The following is a 15,684-nucleotide window of genomic DNA, read 5'->3' as shown; positions in this document are numbered from 1 at the left end:
CATGTTGCAGTGCGTACATTATAGATCAAGGTTATTTTAAGATCATAAGAGCTTATTTCGTGGTGCTCAAAAATTATAATATTTTCGTAACTTGAGAACCAAGCTAGTTTTTTTTAAATATCTCTGTAAAGATGATAAGGAGATTCCTTTATTTGTGAAAAATTAATACTATAGGAAGTACGAAACAAATCCTCATGAAAATTTATTTAAGAAAATACGCACTTTCGTAGAAAAGCGTAGATCTCATTATGCCTCGGGTGCTCGTTATGCCCTCATCTCCCCTACCACACGCGACATTTATAGTTAAAAGTGGCGCAAATTTGTCAGTTAAAGGTTGGTTTGTTATAACTGACTATTGTTTTCCGGGATGTCCAACAGTTTCACCTCTTCGGAAGCTGTGCTCGGTTTGTTGGAAAAATTCGGTGTCGGCGTTCGTGCTGCAGATGATGAGTTCTTCCAGGAAGGCAACTTCTATCTGAACAAGTTCGTCAAACTCGGAGTGCTGAGCGACATCGAGAAGCTTTCAGCGGAACCGGAAGAAGAAACGTGAGATATACCTATATTTAACAAATCGAACAACTTAACTTACTAAATTATTTCAAAACTGATTCATCTGTTCATTAAATTTCAGAGTTATAACGTGCAACATTCCGGGTTGTCGGTACAGCTGTTCGAACGTGCAGGATTACGAGGGACACTACAACCTGCAGCATCGGTATGCCTGTGGTGATTGTAAGAAAACGCTGCCCAATGCCCACCTGTTGGATTTGCACCTGTCGGAAACGCATGATTCCTACTTTGCCGCACAGGTGCAAGCTGCCCGGAAACCGATGGTATGTTGAGTTGGTAATTGAATCGTTATCGTCATTTTATCATTCATATGCATCATATTCTATTTGAACATCATTTACATTTACTCCTACGAGATTCATAATTCCATCCCTGAATTGAAGATGGGCAATTTTCATAAAAAATTGAAGTTATTTGCTTTTTGTAATTTTTGAATTAATTATATAATTTATTTTAATATTTAGTTCGTTTCTGTTATTTTTATTCATGCAATTTTGAGTCATTTGGAATCAAAATTGAAATTTTAATTTTTCCGATTTCTTTTGGTGTCCCCCCTTTGGTGATTTTTGAGGTTCGAAAAACCGAAACTTTGAGCGTTTTTGAGGCTCCCGTAAATCGAGTCCGATTGAGCTGAAATTTTGCATAGGTAAGTTTTTTGGGTCAATCTACAAAATGTATGCGGTCGGTTTGTGAAATTCGACATGACCCATTTGGCTGCCACACCCTTCCGGATAGCTATTGAAAAATTTATCCCGTACAACTGTGTTCGATGTTTACTCTCGGGTTTGAACTCGCGGACATCTGCTCATTCTTATCATTTGTATTTTTGGCAATTTTTTTTTTTTATTAAATTTCTGTCAGTTTTGTTTGTTCCTATTTGTTATTAAAAAAAAATTATCAAAACTCGCTGAAAAGTCGCATTCGAATGTATTTTCGTTATTCCTAAACCACAAATCATAAAAAGCCGATTTCAAAACAACCTACGATCACTTCCAGTACGCCTGTTTCCTGGAGGAGTGTCCACACAAAAGTCAAACACCAAGCGAGCGTCGCGATCACTGCATCAAGGAGCACAAATTTCCCCACAATTTCCGCTTCGATAAACAATCATCTTCTACTGGTTTAACTAAAGGGAACACTCAGTCCCTGAACACTAAAAAAGGGGACAAAATTGTAAAACAATCTTCAACGAGTTCCGGTGAGATGGACGTGGATTCAGCGGCAGCAACAGCCAAAATTAGTGATCAAACAACGGAGGTTCCGAAATGCATGAAAAACTTTAGCTTCGGCCACTCGCGGATTCGATCGTTTAAATCGACCACAGGATCTACCAAACCGAAGAAAAATTGTGATATCTTGGAGAGCAACAAAATGGTTGTCGATTTGCTGGAAAGTCTTCCAACGGATTGAATCGGTTGAATCAGTTTGTTTTTTAGATAAGAGTAAAATAATTTATTTTTTAAATTTCAAAATAAATAAAGTTTATAAATATTTATGAATAAATAGTTAAATGCTTTCGTATGAAACGAATACTTTTGAGATGTTTTTTCGATAAGGTTTTTTTCTAGGCTTCATTATCTATGTCTTCCGAACTAAACTCATCGTTCAGGTAATCCTCCCCCGGATATTGGGTGGTAACATTACCCAGCTGTAGCCTCAGGCTGGTCATCTGTTCCGGTTCGTCGTGCTCATCGCTGGAAGAACCCATCGTTGAAGCTTCTTCTGAGCTTCCAGCTGATGAAGCAACCGTCGTTGTTGGAGCCTCAGTCGTACTGCTGGTGGTCATCGAGGGTGGCAAGATCTCACAGTTCTTGCCCTTGTATCCGGAAGGACACTCACATCGGAAGAAACCGTCGTCCTTAATCAACGAAGTACATTTGCCACCGTTAGCGCAGGTATTGGGATTCTTTTCGCAGTAGTTGAGTTCTTCATCGCACAACATTCCTCCCCAGCCAGGCTTACAGTTGCATTCCCAGGGACGACGACAGTCTCCATTTTTGCAACCCGGATATGGGTGACATTTGTTGCAATCGCTACCCATCCATCCGATACGGCAACGACACTCTCCAGGCCGTCGACAATAGCCGTGCTCCCGACTGCAATTTGGCGAGCAGATAGCTAAAATCAAAAATAATTTTTAAATATTCTTCTAGTCTTCAAATATTTTCGTTAAATACCCGTTTGACACAGAATTCCAGTCCAGCCGGGCAAACATTTGCACTCCAGGGGTTTGCCACATGTTCCGTGAACACATCCCGGTAGAACCTGGCAATCGCGACAAGTCGGTCCAGCCCATCCCAATCGACAACGACACTCTCCGGGAGCTTCACAGTAACCACGAGATGGATGACAGTCCTCACGGCAGATCGCTAAAATATTAAAAAAAAAATCATTACACAAATTGAGAACACCTTTAAGTTAAGTGTCTCATCTCACGTTCCGAGCAGAATATCCCGTCCCAGCCCTTATGGCAGACGCACTCGAAGGAAACCTGACAGCCACCGTGCTGACACCCGGGCAGTGGAATACAGCGATTACAGTTCTCTCCATAGAAGCCCAACTTGCAGCGGCACTCGCCCGGTCTCTTACAGTACCCATTCAGTGGATCGCAGCCCTTCTTGCAGATCGGAACGTCACACAGATCTCCCTGCCATCCCGGCAGACACTTCACATCCCCATTGTCGTCGCACACGTAGTGCGAGTACTCATTCTGCGACGAGGGGATCTCGCAGGCCTGGAAGATGAGAAAAAACGTTAACAATAAGTTTTCTACTGTATCAATACGGAAAATAGTCAATTTTCGGCTAACAGTTTTACCTAGGTATATGGCAACCGTAATAAAAGTTCTAGAGCTTTAATTTGATTTGAAAAGTTCGAATCAATTTAGAATAGGAGTTAATCAAAATGGCAACTGTACACATTCGATGACCTACGAGCCTTGAAAAAACTGGACTCAATTTTGCCATTTTGTCAATTCTTCCAATTATTGTAAGTTTTGAATTTATTTTTAAAGCCGATGAATAAAGTAACTAACATACATAACGATGATTAACCTCTTCATAAAAATTTAAAAAAAAAAACTGTGGCTAAAAAAGAATCAAAATAAACAGGACATCATAGCAACGGTGGTAGTTCACTATCAGACTGTCGACCGTACCGTTTCGCAACCAAACCCTGGTTGTATTGTACGCGATGATAACAAACTGAGAAGGCTACACATCGATAGATCCGTTTCTGGGGGAGCTTATCTGAGCGATCACATACCATCTTTTTAATCGTTCGCAAATTTTCCGCTCGTAGAGCGAACCACGCTAGGCCTACTAATGTGCGAGGGTAGATGCAACTCTATCTGTATCTACCACTTCATAGTAGTTGGTCCGTGCTGAACAAAAATTTGATATGTGATGATAATGCTTCTAAGTAAATTCTACCCGCTCATTTTCACCATCTTCCATTTCTTCTAATATTCAGTCCATCTATAAAATTTCATTATCTTAAGAAGCCCCTACTAAAAAGGACATCACTTTTTACTGATAAAGCCGATAAATTTGTTAAATTTTGTTTTGTACACAATTTTTTTTTGTTTCCTTAGGCATGAGCGACTTTCTGTCCGGGCCATGGCCTCTTAAGGCATTCGATAAGGAGGTTCCCGCGAATGAGAAGAAATGTGAAAGGATGCGATACAGAGACCAATTTTAGCGCATTGCTTCCTGCAAAATGCCAGTGGACGGAGTAACTAAACTGACGGCCATTAAGATTTTTGCCGGAGACTATCTTCAGCGAATTATTGAATCATGCACCAACGCCGGCATACAAATATTAGACCTTTACAAGGATGCCATTGCAGCACTGACTTGTTACTTTCACGAACTGTGCGATTCAGGCTACGAGCGAATCAAGCTCCGCGAAATGCGGATGGAAAAAAGGAATCGTTCTCCGACTGGGTGCTACGGCTGGAGGCTAAGGTCAAAATTGGCGAATTTAGGCCTGAATACTTCGAAGAGTTGCTGCATGGCATCCTTCGGAGATCGGTGCCGGAAATTTGCCAAAAACTCTACGAGCTGACGGAGATATTAGAAAATGATTTAGAAAAAATCTTCCGCCAGGTACTTGGACCACCTTAGAAGCGCACAACAAGTCAAACGCAAACTTGAAGACCACTGCAACGTTGCATTAAATGCAACAAACTCGGACACTATGCATGGCTTTGCCGAGGGTGGAGGTCTAGTTTCCGACCTTCGGCTCAGGATTATCGTGTCCGGTCCCCTTCTCGTAACTACAAGAGAGAAAGACGCTAAACTGTAAATATTTTTTTAATTTTAATGAAGAGATAAATCACCGTAATTTTATGTTTGTTACTAAATATATCGGCCTTATCGGTGAAAAGCGATGTCCTTATTAGTAGTTGCATCTATCGCTATACATTAGTAGCTAAACGTGGTTCGCCCTTTAGAGGAAAACTTGCATTATGAACGATCAAAAAGATGGTATGTGATCCTTCGATCTGGGCATCGATAAAAACGGCTGGTCCCTGCATTTTACGCTAGAAAATCCGCAACACGTCGCGAAAACTGGGAAATTTTCCGAGGAAAAAAAATTAAAAACGTAAGTTTGACAGTTCGGTGTTCATCCAGTCACTCAGCTGGGTCGATACGACGTCCACCGGCTGGAAAACCCAAAGGTGAAAAGGGCATACGTTGAACAGCTAGAATTTCGAGCTTCGGAACAGCCAAAGAACAGTGGTGTGCAATCAAGAATGACGACGAGCCATGGTACTCTCGGTAAAGTCTGTGGAAGAAGAAGTGAATGGATGTCGGATGAAACCTGGAGGTTGGTCGATGATCGGAGAAAGGCGAAATTCTTAAGTGAGCAGGCATTTACCGGGTCAGCCAAAGCAGCCGATCGCTTACGATATGCGGAGCTGGAAAAGGCAGTTAAACGAACTTGTGAACGAGACAAGAGAGCCTGGAAAAAGTCCCTAACCGAAGAGGAAGTAAGAGCCGCCGCCATTGGAGATATCCGATTACTATATGATATTTCTCGCCGCCATAGTTGTGCAAGGACTCATGCAAGAGTGCTGTTGAAAGACCGAGCAGGTCAGCTGTTGACAGATCGAACAGATCAGCTCAAGTGTTGGACTGAACATTTTGAAAAACTCTTCCGATTCACAAATATCGATGGCTAACAAAACCCGCAGCTCGGAGCGCTGATCATCAACATTCCCGGCCGAATGGATGCAGGATATCCTCGTAAAGGTCAAGACGAAAGGTGTTAGGGCGTGAAACACCCTACAAACAATACCCCTGGGCTCACTGCTGGCAGCCTATCTGTCAGCCGATTGACGCGCCAACCAGCGGGTAGAAAACAACAACAACAACCAATCACTTTATGTTTTGTTTTGTAAACGTATAGTCGCGACGTATTTTACCTCGTCTAATAAATCGTCATTTTTAATATGTAGTGTTAAGTAACTACGTGTTATTCATTCTTGTATCCGTGCTACCCCAGTTTACAACAGGGGCGACGAGTCGGTCGTTTAATTTCCGTGAAATCCACCGAATTATCGCAAAATTAATTCCCCCACGCGGAAACGACAACGGTGTGAAATGGATTCGGAAGAACATAACCGTACTTCGGATCTAGCCGCTGGATCAAATGGGACCATCAACGGGCTCCCCAGTGGACAACAGTCCCTCCCAGCTGGCATGGCAAGCTTTGTTCGCCCCACACAGTTCGGTCAGCAGCCACCGACGGGACTTTCTCAACAGTTCCCCGGGCAGCAACAGCAACAGTCGTATCAATCAACACACCACCTCTCAGCATCCGACGCACTCCTTTCCCAGCTCCTCCAACAGCTGCAAGCATTTGCGACACAAATGCTCAATCAGCAGCAGGAATTCATGCGGCAGCAGCAAGAAATGTTCCTCCGTACGCTGTCATCAATTAGTGTGCAAATTGCATCAAACCCAGAAGTGATTTTAGATTCACTGTCGCATCACATTAAGGAGTTCCGGTACGACCCGGACAACAACATTACGTTCGTGGCTTGGTACGCGCGGTACAAGGACCTGTTCGAGCAAGACGCTTCCCGGCTCGACAGCGAAGCAAAAGTGCGTTTGCTTCTCCGGAAGATGGGTTCCGCCGAACATGAACGGTACGTCAACTTCATTCTTCCGAAACTACCGAAGGACTACCAATTCGATGAAACAGTTCGGAAATTGGGGATCCTGTTTGGTTCTGCTGAATCGCTCATCAGCAAGCGGTATCGTTGCCTGCAGACAACGAAAAAGTCCACCGAAGATTACGTTTCATTTTCATGCCGTGTAAACAAGAACGCGGTCGATTTTGAACTGAGCAAATTAACGGAGGAGCAGTTCAAATGTTTATTATTTTTTTGCGGCAAGAAAGCGGAGTGTGATGCAGAGGTGCGTACTAGACTGTTGGCAAAAATCGAGGACCGGAACGACGTGACCTTGGAGCAGCTTTCTGAAGACTGCCAGCGGCTGATGTGTCTGAAGAGAGACACTGCTCTGATCGAGGAAACATCCGGACCACCAGCAGTGCAGTTCGTGGAGCGAAACTATAATCGGAAACAAATTTCCATAAGTTCTCCGAAAAAAGTGTATTCCCCCATAAACATTCCCCCAACCCCTTGTTGGAAGTGCGGCGCAATGCACTACACTCGTGAGTGCTCGTACAAGGACCACAAGTGTAGTGATTGTGGCAACAACGGATACCGTGACGGTTATTGTTTATCCGAAAACAAAAGTGCAAAACCCTATCGCAAGAACAAAAATAAAACTTTTCGGGCAAATGCAGTGAAAGTGAATGCAGTGCAACAAAACCAAAAATTTGTTCATCTTCTTAACGGTGCTGAAGTGCAACTGCAGTTGGACACTGGATCCGACATCAGTGTGGTATCGAAGCGTGTGTGGGAGAAAATCGGGAAGCCTTCCACCACCCCCGCACTAGGTAATGCATCTACGGCTTCTGGTGCCCCCCTCCAGCTCCTTTTCAAGTTCCAGTGTGATGTCAACGTCAATGGCCAGCAGCGCCGTGGGACATTTCACGTGGTCGACAAATCGTTTAACTTGTTCGGTATCGATTTGTTCGACGCTTTTGGGCTCTGGTCGGTGCCGATTTCATCTTTTTGCAACACGAGTGCCAAACCATTCACATCGTCGGAGTCATTTGAGGCAGCACCACGTTCCAAAAATTCAGCATCCAGCACTTCACCACAGCACAATCGCACAGCAAGGCTGAACCATTTCGAAACATTCGAGAGGGGAGAAGTTCGGTTCCAATAATCTCCAAATATTTCACCGATGTCCCGTCTCTCTCTCAACGTCTCCTTCTCCATCATCATCAAGCTCTGCTGATCCAGCAGAGGTCAATGAACAGCTGTGCAGGTGCCTCGTCGTTCTTCTCGGCCAGAAGACCGCCGATCCGGTTCAAGTCGCACCGGCTGTATTAAGGGAGGAGATATTAGGGCGTGAAACACCCTACAAGCAATACCGCTGGGCTGACTGCTGGCAGCCTATCTGTCAGCCGATTGACGCGCCAACCAGCGGGTAGAAAACAACAACAACAACCAATCACTTAATGTTTTGTTTTGTAAACGTATAGTCCCGACGTATTTTACTTCGTCTAATGAATCGTCATTTTTAATATGAAGTGTTAAGTAACTACGTGTTATTCATTCTTGAATCCGTGCTACCCCAGTTTACAACAAAAGGAAATCTGACAGAGAGCGATAACTGGTGAGACAGAACGTTAATCTGTTCAACCCTCAAAGAACTCTGCAAGTGGATCCAGGAGAAAATTTACGCTACCCTCCGACGGCAACAAGCTGGATTTCGGTCCGGGCGATCATGTGAACCACAATGACCACATCACAACGCTACGAAAAATACTGGAACAAATCGACGAGTTCCAGGACTCCCGTTTGCTGGTGTTCGTTGATTTCGGAAAAGCATTTGACCGACTGAACCACGAAAACATCTGGGCTGCTCTTAGACGACGAGGGGTCCCAGAGAAACTAGTCCATCTCATCGAAGCACAGTACGAGGCATTTTCGTGCAAGGTCTTGCACGACGGTGTCTTGTCCGAACCTATCCCGGTAACTGCTGGAGTGAGACAAAGATGTATTTTATCACCGCTGCTTTTTCTCATCGTAATGGATGAGATCTTGACTGGATCGATTGACTGTAGACCAAACCGAGGATTGCCGTGGAATCCTTCGACAATGGAGCAACTGAACGACCTTGACCTAGCAGACGATATTATCTTGCTCGCCCAAAGACAACAAGACATACAGAGCAAACTCGACGACCTCACTGAAAGCTCCAAAGCAGCAGGTCTTAAAATCAAAGTCGAAAAGACCAAGTCGATGGAAATCAACAAAGAAAATCTTTCTTGGTTGTACCAAGAAAGACATCGAAACCCGGATCAGAAAAACCTGGCACTCACGCCAGATCTCTCTTCGTACAAAAATCCGAATTTTTAATCTCAATCGTCAATTCGTATTGTTGTACGGGTGCGAAAATTGGGCACATAACTATGCGGTAACCACGCGAAAACTGCAAGTTTTTGTAAATCGCTGCCTGTGGATTGTTATGCCGCTGGATCTTAAACGTGGAACTACATCGCCTGTGTCATCAAAACGCGCTAGAAATCTTGATTCGGGATCGCAAGTGGAGATGGATTGGGCACACGCTTCGAAGAGATGAAAACGAGACCTGCAGAGAGGCACTTAACTGGAATCCAGATGGGCATCAAAGAAGAGACAGGCCCAGAAGCTCGTGGCGGCGTAGTCTTTTTTTTTTATTAGTAGATCACCCAGGTGGTAAATCCTTTTTACGGATTGCATTCCAAGGCACGGCGAGCCACCGCGTCCCCCCAGTTTGCTACTCTGGGTCCATGGGTGCAATTGGACGGCTCATGATACTATGTATCCCTACGCCATAAAATCCACCTGGGGCCTCTGGCCATAATTCCCATGCGGATCTGCAACGAAGGCTATACCCGACATGGGAGATCATACTCGCACAATGCGCTCCACGGCAAATACTCGTTTTTATACGTGCTACACAAGCAATTATCATCCACTCTTTGTCACGATTCACGACTCACGGGTTGGCAGTCCGTTCGCCGCTACTCGTGACTCGAGTCCCACACATTCGGTCTCTTGTCAAAACTCGAGACGTCATGACCCGTCTCTCCTCGTGACTCGAGACCCTCTCACATCCATCCTCTTGACACAATTCGAGGCGACTCTACCAACCTCTCCTCGTGTCTCGAGGGCCCTCGTTCGGTACGTCTCTTGACCCAATTCGAGACGAGAACAACTCGCCTCTCCTCGGGTCTGGAGATATCCACACATCCCAAAATTTCTCCGTCTCGACTCTTCGAGACCCATCCTGAGGCCCATCCAACGGGCGCCACATATTACGGCACAAGGCCCCTCTTCCTGTCGTGAGTCGGTCATATCCGTGAATCAGGGCTAGGACCACCCGACGCGCGAATTCGACCAACACCCGCTCGAACATTTGGTCGTCCCGCATATCGGGATCGCGACTACCCGATACACGTTACGACCCCTCCCTCTTGCAACTGGCGGCGTAGTCTAGCCGCTGAAATCCGCACAGTTCTCGAAAACCTTGGCTGGCAGCAAGTGAAGACGCTGCCTGGCTCCGGATCGCCAGCAGTAGATATCTTTTATCTCAGCCCTATGGTAGGTATTGTCAATGAAGTTGAAATCCGAAGTTTTCGCGCTGGTGATTGGCAACCTTGCCAAACAGCGACGATGAACAATTCTTCAAACACCTCGGCGATTGGCAACCCGTTCTTTTGTTTGGTTCCGACACTCGGAAGATGTTTGACAGATGTCTAGTCAACAATCATGTTTACCTTACGAGGTTTGGAAAACTATAATTTTTTTACAAATTTGTGAAAAACAAGAGATATATAGCGATTTTAGTCAGGAGTGTCAAATCTACACTACAGGAACTTTAACGGGTAAAGAATTCTGGGATGGATGAGGATTAAAACGACCGTGTGAGTCATATCATGAAAAGAGCATTTGAAATCATAAAGCTCCTGATATGAGTAGAAGAAATACTAATAATCTAATTTAAATTGAACCAAACCGAGAGGAATAAAAAAACGGTAATTGTTGAAAAAAAAATCCAAGTTATTTTGGAACCTTTTGTGATTATTCGAAATAACAAAATTTCTTCACTGAAAATGTTTAAAAGAAATTTATAACCTTGTAAGGTTTTGAAGATTGTAAATTAGAGTCTATACCTAGCATTACTAAATTCCAATTTTTTTTAACTTAATTCTTAGGTCGAGTGTGATCAGTTCCGTTTTCAGTAGAATCAAATCATTCCAGATTAAATTCAATTTCGATTGAAGCCTCAAGATCATTGGACCTATGAATTATCATTGTAGTTAGATAATACACAACGCTTGAACAGTCTTAACGATCAATTAAAAATGCATAACATCACTCCGGTAAACTGTATGCAAAATCCACAACGATAACAACAACTGTCTTTTAAGGTAGGTACTTGACATCACGAAATGAAAGTTCAAAAACACAATCGAAAGGGAAACTCTTCAGGTGGTACACGCGTGCAATTTCTAAGCCATCAGCAGAGCTGTTAGCGACGATGACTTATCCGGCGTCCGACATTGTTTTCTTTCGTATGCTTAATTATTTGAATTAGTTAAGCCCGCGGCTGAAGTTTTCCAATCGAGTTCAACTGGTGACTCGACTTGGATTATGATTCATCAACCTTTGTTGCACAAACATTGAAGAAAGTTCGATGAAGGTGTGATCTTAACGGTCGTCGTGCGTCTTCGAAGAAGACGGGAAGGTGTCAATCAAATAACAGGACCACTGATGATTATTATTCTGTGGTCAACGTCCCAACAGTTGAATCGATTGTCTAATTGTGGACACTGGATATTTACAGAGGTGGAGCTCTTTCGGGAAACTTCCACAAACGACAGAAATTGTTGATGGCGTTTTAACGATCAAGATATTTTTTTCTGCAAAATAATGATGGAAAATTTAAGCTAGCTTTAATGTCAATCCATCCAAATGAGTTCACAAATCTCTTAAACGAGCTACTTTCATCCATTAGTTGACCTGGAAAATAGCGGTGAAAGCACTGGGCTTAAATTTGCCCCGGAGGGGGTTTTCTTTGCCTCACGACCAAGCTAGTTGTTGTCGTGGTCTTAGTTCTAGCCGCGCACAAATTGCACCAGGCATTCGTTCCTTCGTTCTTCTAGCCTTGTTTTCGTTGCGCTCTGATCCCGGTTTCAGAGTCACCACAGGCAAGTGCTTCGGAAAATAACAACAGCCAGAATAACGGGGTTTAACGCATGGACACAGAGACGGCAGCATCTTGAGGGCCAAGAAAGCAAAATAAAAAAAAAAAGAATCTGCTGAGGTTCGTGGCTTAGAAACTCGTTGAAGTCTTTCTTAAAAATTTTAAGAAAATAAGTTTAGTATTTTCCTGAAATCCCCGGAAAAAGTTCTTATTTTCACTAAACTTAAGACACTGATCAGCTGCTAACCTGTTTCTTCCATTTGGGCACATAGCGAACGGCTTCCACCGAAGGAGGAAGGAACAATCCGATCAGAAGGGCACTTCCGGCGAGAGCAATCAGAATAATCTGGTAGTGACAATTGTTGCTCATTATCACACTTGTCCAATCGGAGACAAGATGAAAATGGGGGAAAATACGGAACCGGGACAACACACTCGCAGAGAGAACCGTCGCGACTAGATGCCAAACTACAACTGGGCGACTGCGGCCGTTAGTTAGTCCATGGCCTAGGTCTTCTCTTGGCATGGCAATTGAGATGGCACCGTGTAGCCAGAGCTGGGTTCGTGAACAGCTATGTATATAGTACGTAACTCTTTGAGCATCTTATTCTGCTTTTATTGACGTTTTAGAATAAAACAGTTTTTTTTTATTCCGAAAATTTGCATCAATGAAAAATAATGAAATAAAACATTTTTGAGTAAACTTTGACTAAGCAAAATCCCTAAGAAATGTTATTTTTTTTCGTTAGGTAACAATCATCCAAAAGGATAAATATCCCACGAGAAACGTGGTCTGTTTAACGTACGTGTCATATTTGTTTGTTGATTTTTCACATTCAATGCAATCCCGTTGCTTGCGGCGCTAAAATTTTTGCTTTTTTGCATACCAACATTGAATGATTTAATGCTTGGTATAAATTTAGGCGTCCTAAACCTGAGGTCACAAATTCACAATCGCTCCTCTTGTATAAGGTTGTATGCATGTCTATTTACGAAACCGCTTTAAATATTGTTAGTTCCTTTGAAAGTAGAGTAGAGATTGGGCATCCGTTATAAAATTTCAAGAGCGTCAATTTGGCTCTATCGAATGAAATGACAAAAATATCAACTATGATGGAAAATAAAATTATAACAATAATATTTCCAAATACAAGAAAAAATAACTTATGCTAAACCAATGACATAAAAATGGGAAATTGGACAAAAACATACATAGAAAACAAAAAATTGCAATAAAAGTCAATAAGACGGTACAATGCTACAAAAATTTAAATTTAAATTTACGCATAAGACAGAAGCTTATAGAATGCGTAATTGCCAGAACACATTAACGTTTAAAAACTAACTATAGCGATAACGAAAAACACAAAATAGCACAGTTTGCAAAACATGATGAAAAAATGCACTAATTACGAAACAAAGCAAGACTTAATTTTTTTTTCAAAAATTACAAAATTTATCGAAACTACTAAACAAATAAAAAAAACACAACTGACCTAAATTACAAAATGACATATAACGACATTATATCAAAAATGACAAAAATTAACAAAATTGACAGCAGTAAAAAAATTTCAAAAATAGAAAATATTTAAAAAAAACTATAAATATTACAAAAACCACAAAAATGACAAAAATCATTTAATTGACATCTGATTAATTTAAAAAAAAACTTATAAAAAACACAAACAACTATGAAACATAACAAAACTAACAGCATTTGCAAAGGCACATCAAATGAGGCCCTCACTTGGATGAATAATTTTAATGGATCAAAGCAATCGAAGGATTCCCTTCAAATTAACTATCGCGGTTGAAATCAGTGGAATCTTTCGATTTGTTTGATTCGCTCGATTTAAGTTAACCTTCCCATGCCGTTCGCAAAATATCCGTTTCGGGAAAATTTGAGTTGTAGTTTGATTTCGTTCTCCTGGCTGTAAATGTTAACCGATTTTGATGATATTTTATTCATTGTGTAGGTTATTTGTTCTTATTACTCAAAATTAAAAAAAAAAGTCGATATGTATTATCAAGTTATCAGAAACTGGTTCAGAAAGTAAAAAGTCCGAAAAATCAATTTTATTTTTAAAATGCTCATAACTTTTAACAGCTTTTCTGTATTTAAGTGTATCATTGATGTTTGAAATCGCCAAGAATCCATCTATCCGACAGTGTAAAGATATGTTGGGGTTCAATGAAAATTTTGACCGCTATCTCAGATCTTCCGGTAGAAAAAAATCTAACTTTAAAAAAACGATATCCAATATTTGCTTTGCTTAACTGTATTTCATTTCCCAATGAACCGATTTTCAAAACTCAAATTTCAGTTTTTTGACGTTAACTTGATCATTATTTTCATAGAACATACTTGGTCTGTCAAAATTCCAGGTTCTTCAGTATATTGGAATGATGATAAAGAGATTTTAAATGTGCGCTTCGGGTCATATTGACCCGAACGGCATGGGAAGGTTAATAATGCCAAAAGATTCTTCATATTTCAACTATTTTATTTGATTTTTTTTCAGATTTTTAGAACTTTTTTCACATACTTATACGTTTGAAAGTAAAAATGCAATTTTTTTTTAAATATATGGAAAATGAATAAACATAACAACAAGCGTGTTTCCTTGAAATAAGCTTTTATGCACTTAAACCACAGACTAATACAGACAGGACACTCTTTTCCAGTTTTTCGCTAGATTTATGGGCAATCTCGGCACCAGAGGCGCATCGATCGCACAAAAGATATCTAGGCTAGCGATGTAATTTTGGTCAAATTTTAAACATAAAACTCAAGTTGCTATGGATCGTTTGTTTTGTTTGTTTGATAGAGGTATCGTGAAAAGTGCCAAGTTTAATACCAGAGTTCACTCAGCAGAAAAAACGGGAAACATCTGTTTGAGAGCGGTAGCAGTCCTCTGGCCGAGGCCAAACAACGCAGCAAGTTCGGAATAGTGTTATTTGATTGGTTGAAGCAGAAAAAGGTTTTTATCGGTTAATTATTAAGTGTCCAAATTATTCAAAAATATATTTCATTCCAGCTTTCTAATTTTGGTCACATTGAGAAATCATTTAAGAGAACTTTTGCGAAAAATTGGAAAGAATTTTCTATGGAGAGTCATGTTTGCATTGATCTGTGCTTATACCCCTTCGGCTCCATGTCAGGGCCTTATATAGAAAATTTGCAAGAATAACAAATGCTATAAAATGAAGAAAATTATAAAGCTAACAAAAAAAGCCGACTTTAAAATGACAAATATAAGAAAAGCAATGAAAAATACTTTATTATTATTATTTAGGGGCTGTTCACTAATAACGTAAGCACATAGGGGGGGGGGGGGGGGGGGGTGGGTGCGGGGGTTTCACATTTGCTTACGATCTCTTACTAGGGGGGTAGGGGGGTTTCCAAAAATCTTACGTAAGAAATATTACATTGAAAATTCATCACAGCCACAGCCATACACTCAGAAATGAAAAAAATAGAAAAATATTATTTTTCATGTAGTTCCACGCTTTACCGTGCCCACTCACAGAGTTATTTCTCTGGGTGTAATTACTGGGATATTTCTCGCCGAGAAATATGTCGGTTATTAAATTTTATGCATTGGGACTATTCGGAAGTGACATCTGGTGGTTGGGGAAAAAAGTTAAGCCGGAGCTAATAACAAACGCTTAAAGCAGAACTAGCCAAACAAAATCAAACGAAAATCATTTGATTTTCGTTCAAGGTCTATGGTCAATGTGCATTATTGACCATAGCATGCAAAACAGGCAT

At 41.5% G+C, this 15,684-nt stretch overlaps 2 protein-coding genes across 2 annotated transcripts; one reads left to right on the top strand and one right to left on the bottom strand.

The window, feature by feature from the left end:
- The first annotated feature begins 321 nt into the window (after window positions 1–321).
- LOC129746602 (protein lethal(2)k10201) lies at window positions 322–2,007 on the top strand. Its single transcript, XM_055740340.1, has 3 exons — window positions 322–546; window positions 632–833; window positions 1,567–2,007. Exons 1-3 carry the CDS (start codon window positions 368–370, stop codon window positions 1,978–1,980), a joined length of 795 nt encoding a protein of 264 aa, XP_055596315.1. The 5' UTR covers window positions 322–367; the 3' UTR covers window positions 1,981–2,007.
- Window positions 2,008–2,115: 108 nt separating this feature from the next.
- On the bottom strand, window positions 2,116–12,370 carry LOC129746601 (delta-like protein 1). The gene is made up of 4 exons (XM_055740338.1): window positions 12,157–12,370; window positions 3,007–3,304; window positions 2,748–2,939; window positions 2,116–2,688 (listed from the first exon to the last, which is right to left on the bottom strand). Exons 1-4 carry the CDS (start codon window positions 12,277–12,279, stop codon window positions 2,135–2,137), a joined length of 1,167 nt encoding a protein of 388 aa, XP_055596313.1. The 5' UTR covers window positions 12,280–12,370; the 3' UTR covers window positions 2,116–2,134.
- Window positions 12,371–15,684: the final 3,314 nt, after the last annotated feature.

This window comes from Uranotaenia lowii, chromosome 2 (genome assembly GCF_029784155.1).
Source record: "Uranotaenia lowii strain MFRU-FL chromosome 2, ASM2978415v1, whole genome shotgun sequence".
NCBI lineage: Eukaryota > Metazoa > Arthropoda > Insecta > Diptera > Culicidae > Uranotaenia > Uranotaenia lowii.
This window is presented reverse-complemented; position numbering and strand designations above follow the sequence as displayed.